Source organism: Actinia tenebrosa, unplaced genomic scaffold (assembly GCF_029948245.1).
Source record: "Actinia tenebrosa isolate PJP-AT-01 unplaced genomic scaffold, QUT_ActTen_1.0 PGA_scaffold17__23_contigs__length_9995812, whole genome shotgun sequence".
Lineage (NCBI taxonomy): Eukaryota > Metazoa > Cnidaria > Anthozoa > Actiniaria > Actiniidae > Actinia > Actinia tenebrosa.
Window position 1 is genome coordinate 9,676,572 of NW_028292577.1, and position 18,578 is coordinate 9,695,149.

General features: G+C 38.6%; 2 protein-coding genes across 3 annotated transcripts; both read left to right on the forward strand.

Annotated features, from left to right (window-relative positions):
• Positions 1-271: 271 nt before the first annotated feature.
• Positions 272-8,063, forward strand: LOC116298856 (astacin-like metalloendopeptidase). Its single transcript, XM_031707428.2, has 9 exons — positions 272-399; positions 1,729-1,821; positions 2,070-2,195; positions 2,510-2,624; positions 4,656-4,837; positions 5,230-5,451; positions 6,258-6,414; positions 6,995-7,103; positions 7,253-8,063. Exons 1-9 carry the CDS (start codon positions 324-326, stop codon positions 7,355-7,357), a joined length of 1,185 nt encoding a protein of 394 aa, XP_031563288.2. The 5' UTR covers positions 272-323; the 3' UTR covers positions 7,358-8,063.
• A 540-nt stretch (positions 8,064-8,603) lies between these two features.
• On the forward strand, positions 8,604-18,307 carry LOC116298872 (zinc metalloproteinase nas-4-like). 2 transcript variants are annotated; one of them, XR_016120037.1, is made up of 10 exons: positions 8,604-8,715; positions 10,638-10,745; positions 11,223-11,432; positions 11,747-11,864; positions 12,337-12,512; positions 13,755-13,976; positions 14,456-14,623; positions 15,071-15,247; positions 15,797-15,946; positions 17,009-18,307. XR_016120037.1 is itself a non-coding variant. In XM_089031580.1 (9 exons), the coding sequence occupies exons 1-9, from the start codon at positions 8,673-8,675 to the stop codon at positions 15,847-15,849; spliced, it is 1,275 nt and encodes a 424-aa protein (XP_088887706.1). In that variant the 5' UTR covers positions 8,604-8,672; the 3' UTR covers positions 15,850-16,487. The 2 variants fall into 2 exon arrangements, 1 of the variants encoding a protein (XP_088887706.1); XM_089031580.1 differs by lacking the exon at positions 17,009-18,307 and having other exon boundaries at positions 15,797-16,487.
• Positions 18,308-18,578: the final 271 nt, after the last annotated feature.

Consider the following 18,578-nt stretch of genomic DNA (forward strand, 5'->3'; position numbering starts at 1 on the left):
GATGGTAAAAATTTCAAAAGAAAAAACACAATTGAGCCGAAGTGCTACACACAAGCTACCGCGAAATGGCTTCTGCAATTGAGTGATAATTAATTCACTAGGGTTTTTAATGAACGGCTTTAGAGTATCACAAGATAAGAGACAATTAAGACAACTTCTCGTAAATCAGACTATAGTACACAGCTGAGATGGAAATGATTTATAATTTTTCAATTTTTTTGAAAGACTATTTTTAAGAGCATTGACGTGGGTATAAATAGCACGAACGAACGTTTCTTTTTCAAACGTGTTGGAGCTGTTACACAAGGTGTCTGTTCTGAAAAATGCGTTTACTCCTTGCTTCGTTTTTGCTTCTAGCAGTCTTTAGTTTTGTAAAGGCTTTTCCAGCCACGAAAGACGGTAAGACTTAGTACTCTTAAGATCTTGTCCTTGTCCTTCTTCATCTTCTTGTCCTTCTCCTAGTTCATCTTGTTGTCCTTGTCCTTCTTCATCTTCTTGTCCTTGTCCTTGTTCATCTTCTTGTCCCCGTCCTTGTTCATCTTGTTGTCCCTGTCCTTGTTCATCTTGTTGTCCTTGTCCTTGTTCATCTTGCTGTCCTTGTCCTTGTTCATCTTGTTGTCCTTGTCCTTGTTCATCTTGTTGTCCTTGTCCTTGTTCATCTTGTTGTCCTTGTCCTTGTTCATCTTGCTGTTCTTGTCCTTGTTCATCTTGTTGTCCTTGTCTTTGTTCATCTTGTTGTCCTTGTCCTTGTTCATCTTGTTGTCCTTGTCCTTGTTCATCTTGTTGTCCTTGTCCTTGTTCATCTTGTTGTCCTTGTCCTTGTTCATCTTGCTGTCCTTGTCCTTGTTCATCTTGTTGTCCTTGTCCTTGTTCATCTTGTTGTCCTTGTCCTTGTTCATCTTGTTGTCCTTGTCCTTGTTCATCTTGTTGTCCTTGTCCCCGTCCTTGTTCATCTTGTTGTCCTTGTCCTTGTTCATCTTGTTGTCCTTGTCCTTGTTCATCTTGTTGTCCTTGTCCTTGTTCATCTTGTTGTCCTTGTCCCCGTCCTTGTTCATCTTGTTGTCCTTGTCCTTGTTCATCTTGTTGTCCTTGTCCTTGTTCATCTTGTTGTCATTGTCCTTGTTCATCTTGTTGTCCTTGTCCTTGTCCATCTTGTTGTCCCTGTCCTTGTACATCTTGTTGTCCTTGTTCATCTTCTTATCCCCGTCCTTGTCCTCCTCCTCTTCTTCCTCCTCCTCCTCCTCGTTCTTCTTCTTCTTCTTCTTCGTTTTCTTCTTGTCCTCTTTCTTCTTGTCCTCTTTCTTCTTGTTTTTTTTCTTGTTGTTGTTGTTGTTGTTGTTGTTGTTCTTCTTCTTCTTCTTCTTCTTCTTCTTCTTCTTCTTCTTCTACTACTTCTCCTTCTTCTCCTTCTTCTCCTTCTTCTCCTCCTTCTTCTTCATTCTTCTTCTTTCGCTCTTTCGCTTTTTTTACGATCATAGTCCAGACTCGTATGTTCTAGCATATTTACTCAAATATAAGTATAAGGTCTTCTTCGAAAGTGGTGCCTGTCATCTCTTAACATCCTCGGATTGCTCCATGTGTTTCTATCTGTTTTCTCTATCTCTGTCTCTGTCCAGAGCTTTCTCTATCTCTTTGTCTCTTTCTCCTGCACTGCTCAGTCTTGTAATCAGTGGACATTAAACAGGACAGTTAATAAAATACTAAGATGACACAAATCTTCCCTCCCAGTTCCTCCTATTCAAATCGAAGAAGAAGACGCTGTCGACGATTCACTTGGCCCACCACCTCTTAAACAAGATGACGGACCCAACCAGAAGCATGGTACTTCAGTGAAAATATTCTACTCGTTAAATATATACCTTGCATGGCAACTTTTGGGGAGGGGGGACAGTAAAGTTTTGGTTGCCAGGGTAGGTTGTAATCACGGCTTGAATGACTCAGGTTTCTTCAAAGACAGCATAATGACTTTAAACGGTCGAGGAAAGAGGAAGGGAGAGCTAGTATATGTCAGGATATGGCTGTACCCTCAGTTCTTAATTCATTTTGTTACCAAATGTTTTTGAAACCAGGTTTGGTAATGGACGAGAAGTCTGGACCCGAGCAAGATGATATGGTGGTCATGAAGCGTCGTCCTTACCAGGATTCTGCCTGGCCGAAAACCGGAGACGTAGCAGAAATACCATACACTGCTTCAGGTATGGAAAATAATTAATTTTTGCCTTTTTCACCAGGCTGACAAAATGCTCATCTGCTGAATGGCAACTGAGGTGATTTACAGCATATGGTGGTCAGTATTTGAACTTCATTTATAGAAGATGAATTATTTCAAAGACTTTATGAGTAGATTTTAAAAGATTTTCAACATTAAAGGCATACACGTAACACTATTCTTTTCATTTTGTCTAAAGAAGAAGGAATCCAGAAATATCAAACAGATCGAGGGGCTTTCACATGTCTTTTTTCTTGTTCCTTAGTTTATCTATTTTGATTTGCTTTATGAATATTTCAGGAGTTGACACTGACGTTTTGAAAAGAGCCATTGAAGTTTTCAACGCGAAGACGTGTGTACGATTTGTACCGCGTTCAGGTCAAGCCAACTATGTCAAGTTTAGGAGTGCCGGCAGGTAAAGCAAGATTAATATGCTGGTTTCTTTATTGATCTATCCCATCCCATCGATCTCATCTCATCTCATCTCATCCATCCATCCATCTCATCTCATCCCATTTATGCATCCCATCTCATCCCATCCATAACATCCTAACATCCAATTTATCCCATCCCATCCATCTCATCTCATTCATCCATCTCATCTCATCCCATCCATCCACCCATCTCATCTCATCCCCTCCATAACATCCTAACATCCAATCTATCCCATCCCATCCATCTCATCTCATCCATCCATCCATCTCATTTCATCCCATCCCATCCCATCCCATCCCATCCATCCATCCATCTCATCTCATCCCATCCATAACATCCTAACATCCAATCTATCCCATCCCATCCCATCCACCTCGTGCCATCCATCCATTCATCCATCTCATCCAATCCATCTATCTCATCTCATCCCATCCCATTAACCATTCATTCCATCTCATCCTTTCTTCCAATTATCTCACGCAATCCAATCAATCCGCCACCCCAAAATGTCCCCATCACCACTCCATTGGTCCATCCTCATCCACTCCAACCTTGAAAAGACACGCTTCTATGAGCTGTACTCATTTCTGATGATTACTTGCTCGAAGACGTTTAAACGTTATACTTTTCTTTAAAATATTCAGCTTTTTATAATAAAACATATATATATATATATATATACAGCCATTTGCAAAAATTATGGCCGTTTCAAATACAAATACAAGTATATCGAAAGTATATCAGACAGGGCAGCATATCTTTCTTGATATTTTTTTCAGGAAGCCCTAATGATAAACAACTCGAAAAAATATATAATGGAGGATATCCCATAACATTTGATATGCTTTTGATATAATTGTATATGTATTGGAAGCGGCCATAATTTTTGCAAAAGGCTGTGTATATATATATATATATATGTAATGTTTAATAAACGAGCAGGAGTGTTTTATCGGGTATAAAACACGAGGCGCAGCCGAGTGGTTTTAGACCCGATAAACCACGATCTGCGAGATTATTAAACGGCTTAGAAAACTTATGATGTTTGTTCTCATTGTGTACCGATTTTTTTACGAAATGAACCAAGTTTGATAGAGAAAATCCAAGTTAAAGTTTATGCAAATGAAGACGAATCTTTATCCGATATAAAATCACCTTCATGGTCATGATTTCTATTGTGTTTTCTTCATGAATGATTAATGAGTTTTCTAAATATATTTAAAACACTCACTAATAATTTATAAGCTTATGGTCCAATTGGAGCCACCATACACGTCACGTGCATGAACCTTTATACCCGAAAGTCCTCTTCATTAGTATTCAAGTGATTTTATATAAAGACACATGTGATCTTTATATAAAGACCACTCGAATACTATGAGGATGACTTCATCAGGGATGAAGTATGCATCCAAGCTTAGATGAAGGCAGAGCTTCATCAAGGTCATAGTCAACCCTAAAGATCTTTGACTAACGTGCCTGTCTTTGCCTTGGCACGCAATATCCAACGTGTGGGAGCTTCTATTGAATCTGGTTGCGCATGCCCGTGACGTCAAACCTCTATCGAAGTATAAAAATCCATGTTCGTGACGTGTATGGTGGCTCCAGTTGAACCAAAATCTTATAAATTGTTCATGAGTGTTTTAAGCAGTTCAAAAAACTCGTAGATCGTGTTTTATCAGGTATAAAAGCACTCGGCTACGCCTCGTGCTTTTATACCTGATAAAACACTCCTACTCGTTTTTTAAACACTACATATATATATATTATTGTATCAGAGACATAAGTATTGCACAAAGTCAAGTTGAATTAAGTATTTTCCACAAAAAGTAGTGGCTAAGCAATCGTATTTAAGCAGGTTTTACGTTCTGCATCTCATTTGATATCTTGCATCTCATTAGATATATGTATAAATGTATACTACAGCCTTTCTGTAATCAATTGCATATATATATATACACACATATACACATATAAAGAATTACTTTTATCTGTCTTTTGTACTTCAAAGCTGCAATGCTTTGGTCGGTTACCAGCAAATCGGTATGCAGACCTGTGATCTGTCAAGTGGCTGTTCTGGAAAGAAAGGAAAAGTTCTGCATGAGATGATGCATATTCTAAGCTTTCTCCACGAGCAGTGCCGCCCGGACAGAGACAGCTATATCACCGTGCACACGGATAGAATCAAGGAAGGTAAGTTTCCTCTCTTTCAGGGAAGTAGCGGGAATTTCCAGTGGGGTACTCCAGGTACATGTACTCCAATATATTAATTAAAGAGAGTGGATGCTCGTCAGATATTTCGAAAATGACACCTAAAAGGTAGCCGAGTCTGTCCAGGTGGGGGATTTTTTAATCTCTAAAAGGCACCAATAATCTATGAGAACTTTGGAATTCCACGGATCCTCCTTGGAATGCATGAACATTCTGCACAAAGTTGAGGCTAACCTTGTAGGGCAGAGAATTCGAAACTGCAGTCAGTACTGGAGTATTTAGCGAGTGGGTGTTTGCGCATGTTAGAAGTGGATAAGCGAGTTTACGATCATTTTCCTTGCTAAAAGTATTGAGCACTATTTTTTCTCTTTTAGCGGCTCGACCCAATTTCGATAAAATAAGTGACAGTGTCAACCAGGGACTTCCTTACGACTGTGACTCCATTCTTCACTACAGATCCACTGCATTTGCTGCAACCAGTGGACAAGAGACCATAACATCATCACACTGTTCTCACCTGGGGAACGATGACACCAGACTCTCTTTACTGGACTACAAAAGAGTTAACACACTGTACAGCTGTGGAAAGCCTGACTGTAAGTATGGACATAACCTAGCCGATGTCGGATGTGAGTAGAGTTGTATGTTGGTTCCCTCCTGTCCTTCAGGTTTTACTCCCTCCACAAAAATCAACTTCTAAATTCAAATTCGATCCATCGGCTGCCATCAATTGGCTTTCAAAACCTGTTAGGCTTCAATCCATCCATCCAGGAGTGGTAAACGCATTATATTTTTTTAGATGTCCATGAAATGCGGTAAATATGTTGGCAGCGGAGACAATTTTTTCCATCTTATTGTCGGATTTTTGGTATTCCTCTTTGCAATTTAAAGCTCGTAAATCTTCGTATTAAAAGAAATTGACTTGCAGACAAGCCAGAAATATTGTGAGCACCCCAATAAGGAAGTCCTAGATCCCTTGGAATGTACGCGTAATGAATGATTTCACTTGAGTTAATTTCCTGTCTCGTGCGGAATGTTCATCAACTGAATCGCAAGTTTAAATAGAATCCTTTCTGGTTGCACATGGTGGTCATAATGAGATTCAAAGACTTTTATCAGCTGATTGAAACCCCAGCAATTAGCCAACCCGAAGTTGTGGAAGAACCTGGGTCGAGTTGGCACTGCTGTGCATTGTGGTACCGTTTTAGGAGCATATATCCAAGATGGCGTTTATTTCTTCCTTTTAAAATAGCCCCAGAATGTAATACAATGCCAAGTTGACCCAGTCTTTTCCTATCAATTTCGGAGTAGCTAATAGTATAAAAAGTCTTTCAAAAGATGAGAGACGAACCTCTTTAGAAGACCATGCCCAGCCTCAGTAGGCTTTATTTCTTTGCTACAGACAAATACTATACCGTGCGAGTGGTCACTGACTCTTCGTGGTGGTCTGGAACCGACTGCTTTATCTACCTAACTCTACATGGAAGCCAGCAAACGTCTACAGAATTTGAACTCGACCTTTCTACGGATTCATCAGCCAATCTTTTTGAGTCCGGATCGTAAGTACTAGTTTGTGCATCATGGACAGTTGAACATCTCAGCACTGTTACAGAAACAAATTGTATGATCATGATTACCACGTTGTTTGAATAGAGTAGTAGCTTGTCGAGTGTTTTTTCTCCGGCTCTGGGGTTCTCCTCCATCCGCAAAAACAACTACAACATTTCAGCTGGACTATTTAGTGGAAGAAGAGCTACACTGTGGAACTACAACTTTTGTAATTCCAATATATATTTTAAGTGGAGTAGTTGTAATGTCTTGTGTAACGTTCCTATCCTGTAAAGCCCGATCATGCATTTTGGTCTCGCTTTGATACAAACACTTTTTGTTCATCGTGATCTTTGTTGAATTTGTCGACTCTAAGTCTGAAAGACCTATGTTGTGTCACGCCATATTTTGGTATAACCTGTCGTGACATGTCACGCAATAGTATTGTCCAGTCGTATCAACCATCCGTGGCCTGTGTTGCGGTTGCGTCGCGCATTATTTTAGCGTATCCTGTATCATGCATATTGTGTTACGGCTGTGAGCGCGTAACTTGCATTTTATCAATGAGAATGTTCTTATTGAATGTTGCAGAGACGACACATTCAACTACATGGCTTATCGAAATGACTTGGGAAGTATTACTGGGATTTCAGTCAGAATGGTCTCCCATGGATCTGGGGAAGCTTGGTGGCCAAATACGGTAGGAAATGAATACGTTCTCATTCGATCATAAGTCAAAAGCATAAAGTCAAAGCGCTCTCTCTTGTCTTGATTCATTAAGCAACCCCAAAAATGTGTGCATGTAATTAATAAATCCTAAAAAAAGATCTTTTTTTTTTATGCTAACAGTTCACAATCACCGATCCAGGCACCGGAACCTCTGCGACGTTCACCAACAACCAATGGCTCTCCCCTTCATCGACCTATGGGACGAGCAACTTCCCGGCTCAGTGAACAGCCCACAGTCAGCGGATACATAACGACAGGCCTTCTGTTTCTGTTTGTGACGATGGCTTCTCGTTATCGCCTTGAACGTACCATAGAGACTGACACATGCACAGGAAACCGGATATGACATGGAAACTTAGATTAGCAGTAGATAGTAGAAAACTAGTTTTTGGTGTTCATTGGAAATAGAGCAGGTTTTATGTGGGATTTTGCGACTGAACCAATAAGGAACCACGCCAAGAAACTATCAAATCAGAGTTCTTTAGCCACGTAAAACATGACTGAGCCGCGCTGTCTTGTTATACAGGGTACAGGGGTGCTTACCATTTACTTGGAAAACCCGCAAACTCCGGTTGGAAAGCAAATGTTATGTATTCCGATCGGAAAAATCAAGAAAACTCGGTCTTCTGATTGAGGTAATCCACTTTTCCCGCTCTTTTCGGTTCTTCCGGTAGACGCGTGTACCATTTTTTCCAAAGTCAAGATTCCAGTTTTTTATTACAATTAACACCCCAGATACCCCTTATTACTATCTGAAGACAGTCATCCTGTATTGATCCCCAAAACTATTTTACCTGTTAAACTGTTTGATTAAAATTCCCCTAACAAGTAAGTTGCTTCCATATGAAATCTGCTAAATGACCACATTGTATTGTAGAAAGTAGATAATAATATGTGCGATAGAGTATAATAAAATTCAGTTGCCACTGAACGATGTCAAATTTCTGGGGCTTAGGTTGAGTTCCTATTGCTTAATATCAATCACGTGACTTTTTGGAGTTGACTGGGGGGCAAACGAGGTTAACTGAGGGGCAACGAGCGGATGTTAAGGCAAAACATGTTAAAATAAGTCCTCAAACTATTGTATTTGACCATTTCTACGACATGAAACCAGAAAACAAGAGATCAAAACAACCTCCAAGATTCTACAAGCCATTAAAAACGTAGTTATTACCGGAAGTGATGTCTATTGATAGCGACCTTCCTCTGTATAGTGTCGTGGGAAATTACTGACACGTGATTAGATCTCAAGTTTTACGGACGTCTTCGAGTCGAGAGGACCGGAGTAGAAGTAGCGAAGGATATATATATTATTATCCGGAGCAAAAAAAAGCCTGTTTGACAGGTTCATAAACAATGGAATGGGCAATCGACCATAAACATTTAAAGACAAATCAATATTTAATCAGAAAATTTCAATAAAACAACGACTACCTGCCGAATAGCGTATATCCGCCGTAAACAGATCGAGTATAAACAAAACACTGACAGTTTTTTTTAATTTAGTTTCATGGACTAGGGTTTGGGCTCATTTATAGTGATGCTTGTGGCGTTCGTACTCGTCGTCTCGTGTCTGCAATACGGTGGGTTTTAAGCTATAATTTTTTTCTTTTAAACGTTTGTCCTTTGTCTTTCTGCAGGTAGTAAAACTATTGTGTAAGAAGAGATTCTACGTTAAGTAGTTAGAATGAAATAGGTTATCAAAATGTTTCCATATAAGTCAATATATTATTCAACTTAACTGCCAAGGAAATTGCATGTAATTCACATTGGCCTTGGTTCCCCATTGGTTTTTGATAGAATCAATTAATATTTACAGCAACTGGGTGGGAAAAAAAATCATTAAACCAAAATAGAGTAAGAAAAGAGTTAGGAATTATAAATGTAAAAAAGTATTATGGCGTCGTATTTGCGTCGTATTTGAATGACATGTACACCGTAAGAAAAATAAACTAAGACCGGATAGCAGCGTTAACGCTAACTCGTAGAAAAATAACCTAAGACAGTCACAAATGATGCCATTTATTATAGGCATTGGCAAAATATTCCAGTGTGTTTTGTAGATTGGATACTTAGTCTAAACAACATGTGCTAACTAGTCTTACTTTTTACAATAGAAAACAGAGACTTTTGCACTATATTCACGAGTATTTATCAGCATTTATTCGTTCGCAGCTCATCATTTTTACTGATGAATATAATCATTTGGTAAACGGTGTCGAAACGTCTTCTTAACAATAACTAAATCAGAGACAAACAAATACTATTGATGATATGAATCCTGATTTCAAATAAGATACTTACAGTAGCATTTAGTTCAAGGGGTTTTCGCGTGCTATTTTCGTAGTTTTTTTACTTGTTTTCATAATATAGCACCATAAGGTGATAAGAGAACGACGGTCCTTACAACAGTCTTGTGTCAATAGTATAACGGGTTGGTCAAGCACCGTCCAAGCCAAAACAGGGCACTTTAACACTCGAATGTTAACAGCGCAGGGAATTGTTTATAATATAGCGCCGTCAGGTGGCAAGAGAACATTAGTTCTTACGACAGGTTTGTGTCAATAGTTAGTGTTTCCCTTAACGGGTTGTTCAAGCACCTCCCAAGCCAAAACCGGGCTCTTTAAGGTACTTGAACGGGCTTTGTACCAATAAAAAGAACCTGATAAAGGATAGGAAAAATAGAAGGAAACTTTTAAATCTAAATTTAAATCTACTAGCTGTTGTAACGGGTTGGTCAAGCACCGTCCAAGACAAAACAGGGCACTTAAAGGTACTTGAACTGGCTTTGTACGTACAATAAGACCCTGATAAAGGATAAGAAACTTTTAAATCTAAAATCTAAATCTACTAGCTGTTGTATCACAGCGTGGGACCATCATTACAGAGCTAGGCTCCAACTAGGTGAAAGCCCAAAGATTGAATAGAATTTAGAAGTTGATTTTTGAGGAGGGAGAAAAACCCTCGAAGCACAATTCTACTCACATACGACAACAAGATCGGCATGATTCGAACTCGGGCCGCATTAGCAACGCGCGCTAGCCGTGCTTCCCAGGAACTGAAGGAAGGAAGGAGAAGAAAAAGAAAGAAAAGAAGAAAAAAGAAAGGGAGAGTGTGAGAGAAAAGAAAAGAAATAGCGAGATTAAAAGACAGTCAAAGAGAAATAGAAAATCACAGGAAAAACAAATGGGCAGTTATATTAATTGTACGCGTTGTAGCGGTATGTTTAGACTTTGCCACCTAAAAACTGTAAACGAATTTGGTCGTGTTTCTAGTAGGACTGAAAACCTGTCGTTCACATAAACGATATTTTCTCAAGAAAAAGTAAACGGATGACTTCTCATAAAGAAAATACAAAATCTAATACCAAAAACTAAAAGACTTTTTTAGATGTTAGCTTCAAAACTTTGCCTCCCCGGTCCCTGAAGAGCTCATTTGTTGGCCATTCGACATTCTTTAACATTTTCTCTTCATGTCTTAATAATCTTTGGTCGTTTTTGTTTAGACTTAGCTCGTTGTCATGCGCCAATGTTTGATGGCACAGACAGAACCCTCCCTAAAAACCTGAAGGACAATACAATAACCGACCGAATACAAGAAAACAACATCATGGGTAAGTAAGCAAAACCACTTCGTATGTCTATTAACAAAACCTAGCTTTCAGATCTAGACATTTATTTAATTTCCAAGAAAATTACAAAAGAACCATGGCCGCCATGTTGCCGGGGTATACAACGAAAGAAGCCAAAGAAAAAATTGAAGATGGCGACTATGACGTCACTAAAATAATAAATTATCGCTTACGTGTCACATGATAGAGATAAAAGCTGAAATTAGTAGCTCTTGGTGTGCATTTGTTTTTAAGAAAATAAAATAACAATGTTTAGCCGTCATGTTGTCTGAATTAACAAAAGAAACCAAAGCAAAATTCAAGATGGCGTCACATTACTTCTTTTTATGTGTCACGTGACAGAAGTGAAAACTGACAAGATTATGTAATTATAATGCGTAACTCAACTAAAGATCAAAGATGGCGGCAATGAGGTCACTCACACACATGATAAATTACTGCTTTTGTATCACGCGATAGAAGTGAAAACTGACAAGACCATGTCGCTATTCGAGGGAGACATTGAGCTGATGTCACAAGATAAAGGTCACGTGGACACCTCCCAGACAGGCAACGCAGAGAAAGCCGACGTGGATGTTAATGGTTTAACAAGTAAACGAAAAGCTATTAGATCAAGAAAGAAAATTTGGCCTTCTAGAACCATCCCTATACAACTGACTTCAGAATTAGGTAATTACGAAATGGAAAACGGATCAATTGTAAATGAATAGAAAAGGGAAAAAGGAGACTATTGCATTCCGATTTTTTTTCGAATTCAACTAACGTTTTTTCAATTGTTGACAGTGTGTCATTTCCTTAAGAGTAAAGTAAGATGCTTTGTCGTCAGTGTTACTGATCAAAAGGGAATGAAACCTTATCTGAAACGTGAATGGATTACATTTATTACAATCGGGATCCATTCAGTATAATTAGGATTTTCCATGCTAATGGATTTACATGTAGATAACAATTAATGTTACGTACTTGTTGTTGAAAAACTTCAGCTTCTGCCCGAGTGAACATCATAAAAGTGTTGAAGGAAATCCAAGATCACTCGTGCTTGAAATTTAGAGACAAAGAAAACGGCGATAAAAACTGGATAAAGATGATTAAGAAGTCAGGGTAAGTCCGTACACATGATTTTTTCTACTCTCAAATGGATAGATTTTACTTTAAAATCGGAGCCCTCTCATAAAACGGACACACTCCGCTGCAACCTGTTATTGTGTACAGAAACTTGTGAAAAACTTGCAGAAACTTGCGTACATGAACCTGCTTAATACGGACACCCTTTTATTACGGACACTAGTTTTTGTCTCAGTGATATGCATCTACTCTTGCATGAACCTGCTTAATACGGACACCCTGTTATTATAGACACTTGCTCTTGTCCCAGTGATATGCATGCACTCTTACATGAACCTGCTTAATACGGACACCCTGTTATTACGGACACTAGTTTTCGTCCCAGTGATATGCATGCACTCTTACATAAACCTGCTTAATAGTGACAACCTGTTATTGCATACACTTCTCCTGGTCGCTTGGGTATCCGTATTCAAACATGTTTCTATTACATCTATTTCTTATTCAGGTGTTGGTCGCCGGTAGGGCGCCAGGGAGGCATGCAGGAATTATCGATAGGCAAGGGATGTAATGACAAAGGGATTATCCTCCACGAACTGATGCATGCTCTAGGCTTTTGGCACGAGCAGTCACGAACAGACAGAGATAAATTCGTCAACATATTATGGGAGAATGTCGAAGATGGTAAGTCTTAAAAGTCATTGAGTATTAACCAAGAGAAATGCGACGCCTCTAACTGTGATCAATAATTAGACCCGCAGCACGAATGGTCTACGAGGCAATAACTATTGAGGCCCATATGCCTCGAGGGCGAGAGGTGTAATCGTTTTTAGCATAAACCTACAAATTGGTCCAGAAATGGATGCAAATATAATTTTGAAATTAGGGTGAAATAATTAATTTATCTTTCGCATTGATTTAGTTTTTTTAGTGGTCTATCACTTCTAGTAGCTCAGCCAATCATCAGCATAATCGTTATCATCATTATCATCATCTCCAGCATCATCATTACCACCACCACCACCATCATCATCATCACACAACATCATCACCATCATCACACATCATCATCATCATCAACACCACCATCACCATCATCATCATTACCACCACCACCACCATCATCATCATCACACAACATCATCACCATCATCACACATCATCATCATCATCAACACCACCATCACCATCACTCTCACAACATCATCACCATCATCACACATCATCATCATCATCAACACCACCATCACCATCACTCTCACTATCACTATACCATCACCACCACCACCATAATCATAATCACCATCATTATTGTCTTCATACATAATAATTATCACCATCATCGTATATTTCGTTACCTTTTGTACGATATAGTTCCTCAGGTACGAGTTGACGTGCTTCTGTCAGTTTACTGTCTTCCTGAAGCGCATTATCTACAACAGAATGACATCTATTTCAATAATATTGAAAACAAAAACTTACGGAATCCGGAATCCACGAAATTTTAGGCCTTGGAATCCGGAATCCAGTTTATGATGGAATCCGGAATCCACCCTTTTGGAATCCGGAATCCGCTACTCTACTTTGAAATTCAAAGTATACACTCAATTACTATCGCCTCTACCTAGACTGAACCGATGTAGCCCCTCCCCCCACTGGGTAATATCTCCACCAAGAATATCTGTCATCAGATGCTGATTTAATTGATAGACGATTCTACTTAAACTGGCAAGTATATCAAATATAATTTTCAGAGAAAGTATCTGAAAATTAACGATAGGGAATCCGAAATCCGCAATACAAAAGTTTTGGAATCCGGAATCCAGCGCTTGGAATCCATAATCCACCATAAGTCCGGATCCCCTTACATGGGGCGAAACCAAGTCACTTCTATTTTTCTTATTTATTTTTTTGTTTTTCTTTTAGGGCAGCAAAAGAATTTCAATTGCTACAATGCAGGTCAGCTGGACTATGTAGGTGGCATCTACGATTTTGACAGCACAATGCATTACGGTAACTTCGCTTTTTCTAAGAACAAGAAACCTACCATGTTAGCAATCAAGGATCCCTCGCTACAGTTTGGACGGACGAGGTCAACACTTAGCGACACGGATAGATTGCAGCTGAATGCACTCTACGATTGTCAAAGTATGTAAGACAACCCGGTCAATAGAGCGAAGGCATTTAACCCGGGTCTACCAATGTGTATTAGTCTAAATATCTATTTCACGGGTTTAGTGATTTCACTCTATTAAACTACAGGTGTAAGAGGAATGCATGGTATGCAAGCCTTTGATTTATCGAAGCCTGAAATAACCTCTTGCCGGGGCTGATCCAAGTCAGGGAACAGCTAACTCACAGATTGAACCCTCAAAACAACCTCTGGGCTGATTTAAGTCAGGGCATGGCTAACTCACAGATTAAACCTTGAAACAACCTCTGGGCTGATCTAAGTCAGGGCATGGCTAAATCACAGATCAAACCCTAAAACAATCTCCGAGCTGATCAAAGTCAGGGCAAGGCTAACTCACAGATCAAACCCTAAAACAACCTTTAGGCTGATCTTTAAAAACACCCTGTATGCGCTATTTATTTCAAGCGAAAATTACCCCGCTTTCATTTTGTAGGTAAGGAAGGTGGTTGGAGTTCATGGACGAGCTTTGGTCCTTGTGATCTAAGATGCAACAAGGAAAGAGAAAGATTTTGTACCTCGAAGAATCCTCGAGATTGTCCTGGTGTGAATCAAGATGGAATAGGAAAACAAAGGTCAAAATGCGACAAGGATGAGTGTAACGGTAAGAAACATGTTAAAAGGATCGTGTAGTGTTCAACATGGATGCCACTTAAAAATGATTCCAAACCACCTATAGTGAGCTTTTATTTCATTAGGAATGATTACAAACCATCTATAGACCAAATGCAAAACTTGCACCGATGTGAGGCTTAAGTTGTGAACAAAGGGATCTGGCGTGTTTCGTCACTTTTGAATCACGCCAGATCCTTTTGAATCACGCCAGATCCTTTTGAATCACGCCAGATCCCTTTGTTCACAACTTAAGCCTTACATCGGTGCGAGTTTTGCATTTGGTCTATTATTGGCGTGCATCCCTTCCAGGGCGGGAGAAGCAAAGAGGTCTCTCCTCCCACCCTAATAATTACGAAATAAAAAATAAAAAGGGTAAAAAACGACGCTATCGGTTATCATATTTAATGCATATTTAATGCATGACTTCTTATTCTAGTCCCTATTCGTGGACACTGGGGTCGCTGGGCACCGTGGGGGAGTTGTAGCCAAACATGTGGTCAAGGTTACCGCATGAGATCAAGAGTTTGCGACAACCCAGTTCCGCGTAATGACGGGAAAATTTGTGAGGGAACTCTAGTTGAGATAAAAGGCTGCATGTTGGATAAATGTTCAGGTAAGACTTGAAAAAACTCCTCCGCACTTCAAGACATGCTCTTCTCTTTAGGTTCATTGCCTTCTGTGGTGACAATAGTTCCCTTCACAGTTCCCTGCGCCATCTTGAAAACTAGCCGTGCCTTTGCTTCGAAGCGAGACGAACGGCGAACTTGCAATGATAGAGTCATGTGAATGATTGTCCAAGGTGCTAAAAACAGGTCTCTATCATTGCAAGCTCATCTTTTTTAAAGATGGCGCAGTGAACTGTAAAAGGGAAAATTACCTAACAGGTGGTTTAGAATATTTTTTTAAAAGAATTTTGCCTTTCAGGTGACTAACTTTATTGAAATAAGTGTACCTCTTTTTTTTATATAAGATTTGCCATTCAACTGCAGTTTATTTTGAAATATTAATCACTAAGGGAGCATATGCATTTTGTTTTGGTTTTCTTACTCAGTTGATCTTGTTGATGATCGAAAACTATCTACATAATTCTAGGATAAAAGTAAAGCATTCTTGCTAACCTCACAGAGAGTCTACTAATATTTTCAAATTTATCATTTTTCAGGCAAAAAACAACGAATTGTCAAAGCCATGGAACGAAAAAAGAGCAGGATTTAGAAACGATCTTGCAATTTTTTATTCTATTTTTTTAGAAACGAAGACTGATCAACAACCAATTAACTGAATAAGCTCTGACTAGACCTGGAGTCATAAAGTAAGGATAAAAACTGAGACGAAATCGCTTGATAAGAGAAGGGGAAGACACGCAATTTACATTCACATAACAAAAGAAATAGGAAAACTGGGAAGCAAGAAAGAAAGGGAAAAAGTATTGTAAGGAAGAATAAAAGAAAGGATAGGAAAGGAAAGGAAGGGAAGGGAAAGGAAGGGAAAGGAAAGGAAAGGAAAGGAAAGGAATAAAAGAAGCAAGGCCAACGTAGAGATAAGACGACAAAAATTAATGAAGTTAAATAGGAAAACAACAAGGATAGAATCAATTAAGCTATGAAAGTAATCATACGACACTAACTTATCAGTGGCATCAATATTAAAGATTAGATCCATTTATCCACAATCAAAAGACAAAATAATAATTCAAAATACATCTATCTAAATATGTACGTGGGAGGTCGTTAGAAACATTCCTTTTATCGGAACCGGCTTGCTTGACTTCTTGAATAAGAACTTTTACGAATTAGATTATATCTATAACAAAAACTTGTATTTCACAAACCACAGCATTTTTTTTTTGCTAACTAAAGTCTTACTGCAATTTTGATGTTTAGTTGGATATATGTTTCGCGATAAATTGCGTGGTTCAAGGTTTTAGGTTTTGGTATAAATTTCAAAAGACCATGTACGAGACTCATTTACATATTGGGTCGTGGTCGGAATATAGTATAACTTTGTTATGAATTGGGATTGCATTTAGTTTTTCCAAACAGCTTCGTTATTATCAGCATCATTATCAACATCATTATCACCACTCATCACTTTCATCACCATCATTATCAACATCAGTTGCAATACTATCATCATGTCAACACCATCTCTACGTTCTTCAGCATCCTCACCATCAACGTTATTATTCTTCATCGACATCACTGGATAATATATGTAGAGGATATTACAGGGTGGCGCGAAGATATGAAGTTTATCTTCGAGTGGTGAAATATTTTTCACGAGTGAGCGCAGCGAAAAAGTGAAATATTTCTCAACACGAGAAGATAAACTACATATCTTCAAGCCAACGTGTAACTTTCTTATTAATATTTAGACAAGTCCACGAAGAAAAACTACGTAAGTTAATCAAAATTAACAAGACCCGGAAAACATCGCAAGTGACGTCATCAACATCCTCACTAGTGAAGATATGGAAAATATGTTACTCAGGTCCCGGATGTAGTTTGTACGAAAATGCGAGTAGCGTATTTCCCAGTAAAACACTCATGTCTATTGACGGTTTTCACGTCGGCCATGTTGGAGGACTTTAACAAAAGAATTGTCAATGAATTCTTTAATTATATCCTCCAACATGGCCGCCGTGTCTTTTGCTATTTAATTCTCTTGGGAATGGTTGAAAACCATCAATATAATGAATATAATTTTAGCCACTGCCTACAAGCGGAACTCTCTGCCTCGTTTTGGCTTGCTCGAACTTCGTTTCGATTCGAACCAAAAATGAGGTATATTTTGGACTGTTTTCATAGATTTTATCTGAAACTCGTTTAGAACAACTAGTCGTGTTCTTTTGTTATGGGATTGGAGATCGTATAAACCACGGGTCTCCACCAATGTTATGGGATGGACCGCTCTCGGTACGAGCTACGGGATCTTTATTCCACTTTCTCTTCACTCTGACTAAAACTAATTACATGAGCTCTGTAATAGACAACGAAACCCCTTTTTATTGGATTATTTGTTTTTAGTTCCTGTTTAATGTTTGTGTTTGATTTGTAATCTGATTCTTTAGCGTCCCCACGCGCATATAAAAGTAATTTAGCATCGTTCTATAATAGTTAGTTTTTCCTAGTTTTCCTAGTGTTTTGAGTGTATTATTGCGTGCGTTAAATTCAAAAGAAGCGTAGCCCTTGGCAAACGGGACCGATATGTAAGTACAATTTTATTAGTTTTCTTAATTAGCAAAGTTTCATAACCCATTTAGTATATATACAAATATTGATCTGTTTTAATAGAAATCGAATCTAGAGTACCTTTTAGCCCTTCACAGTGGTAGCTTTAATTTGATTCAAGATTATATAGTGATTTTAAGTGCTTCATGAAATGTATTCAAATATTTAGTAAGTTTCGCTCTCGTATTGTATTTGCAGTTTACGATCATTCTACATTAAATCACGAAAGAGATTAGAACCTTGCTCTCCGTAGTACTATTGTATTGATCAGTAAAGTATCCCCGAAAGCTCTTCAGTCCCTACCACATGATCTGGTCCCGAAATTCGAGACATGTCATCCTGGTAGTTATAATAACTTCATGACAGGTGTCATTCTACAATCAATATGATATCATCGCTGTGCCTTGATTGGCTAATGGAAATAGTAAATTCCTAAGTGTGATATCTTATTAAGAATAATACGAGTGAAAATCTTAGAACTAAACATAACTTAAACCAAAGATAATATGTGAATATATGGTAAATGTATAGAAAGGTCTACGAGGAAAAATTATATCATAAGATTTAAAAGAATAGTGGTAAAATAACTAAGTAAAGGGGTAAAGAGAGTAGTATAGGGGATGGGGGTTCTAGCGCAACGACCACCGGAGGATTACCCGCCTAAAGTACCTCCTGAGATTTACACCAGTTTTACCCGCATCCCGTGCTGAGGGT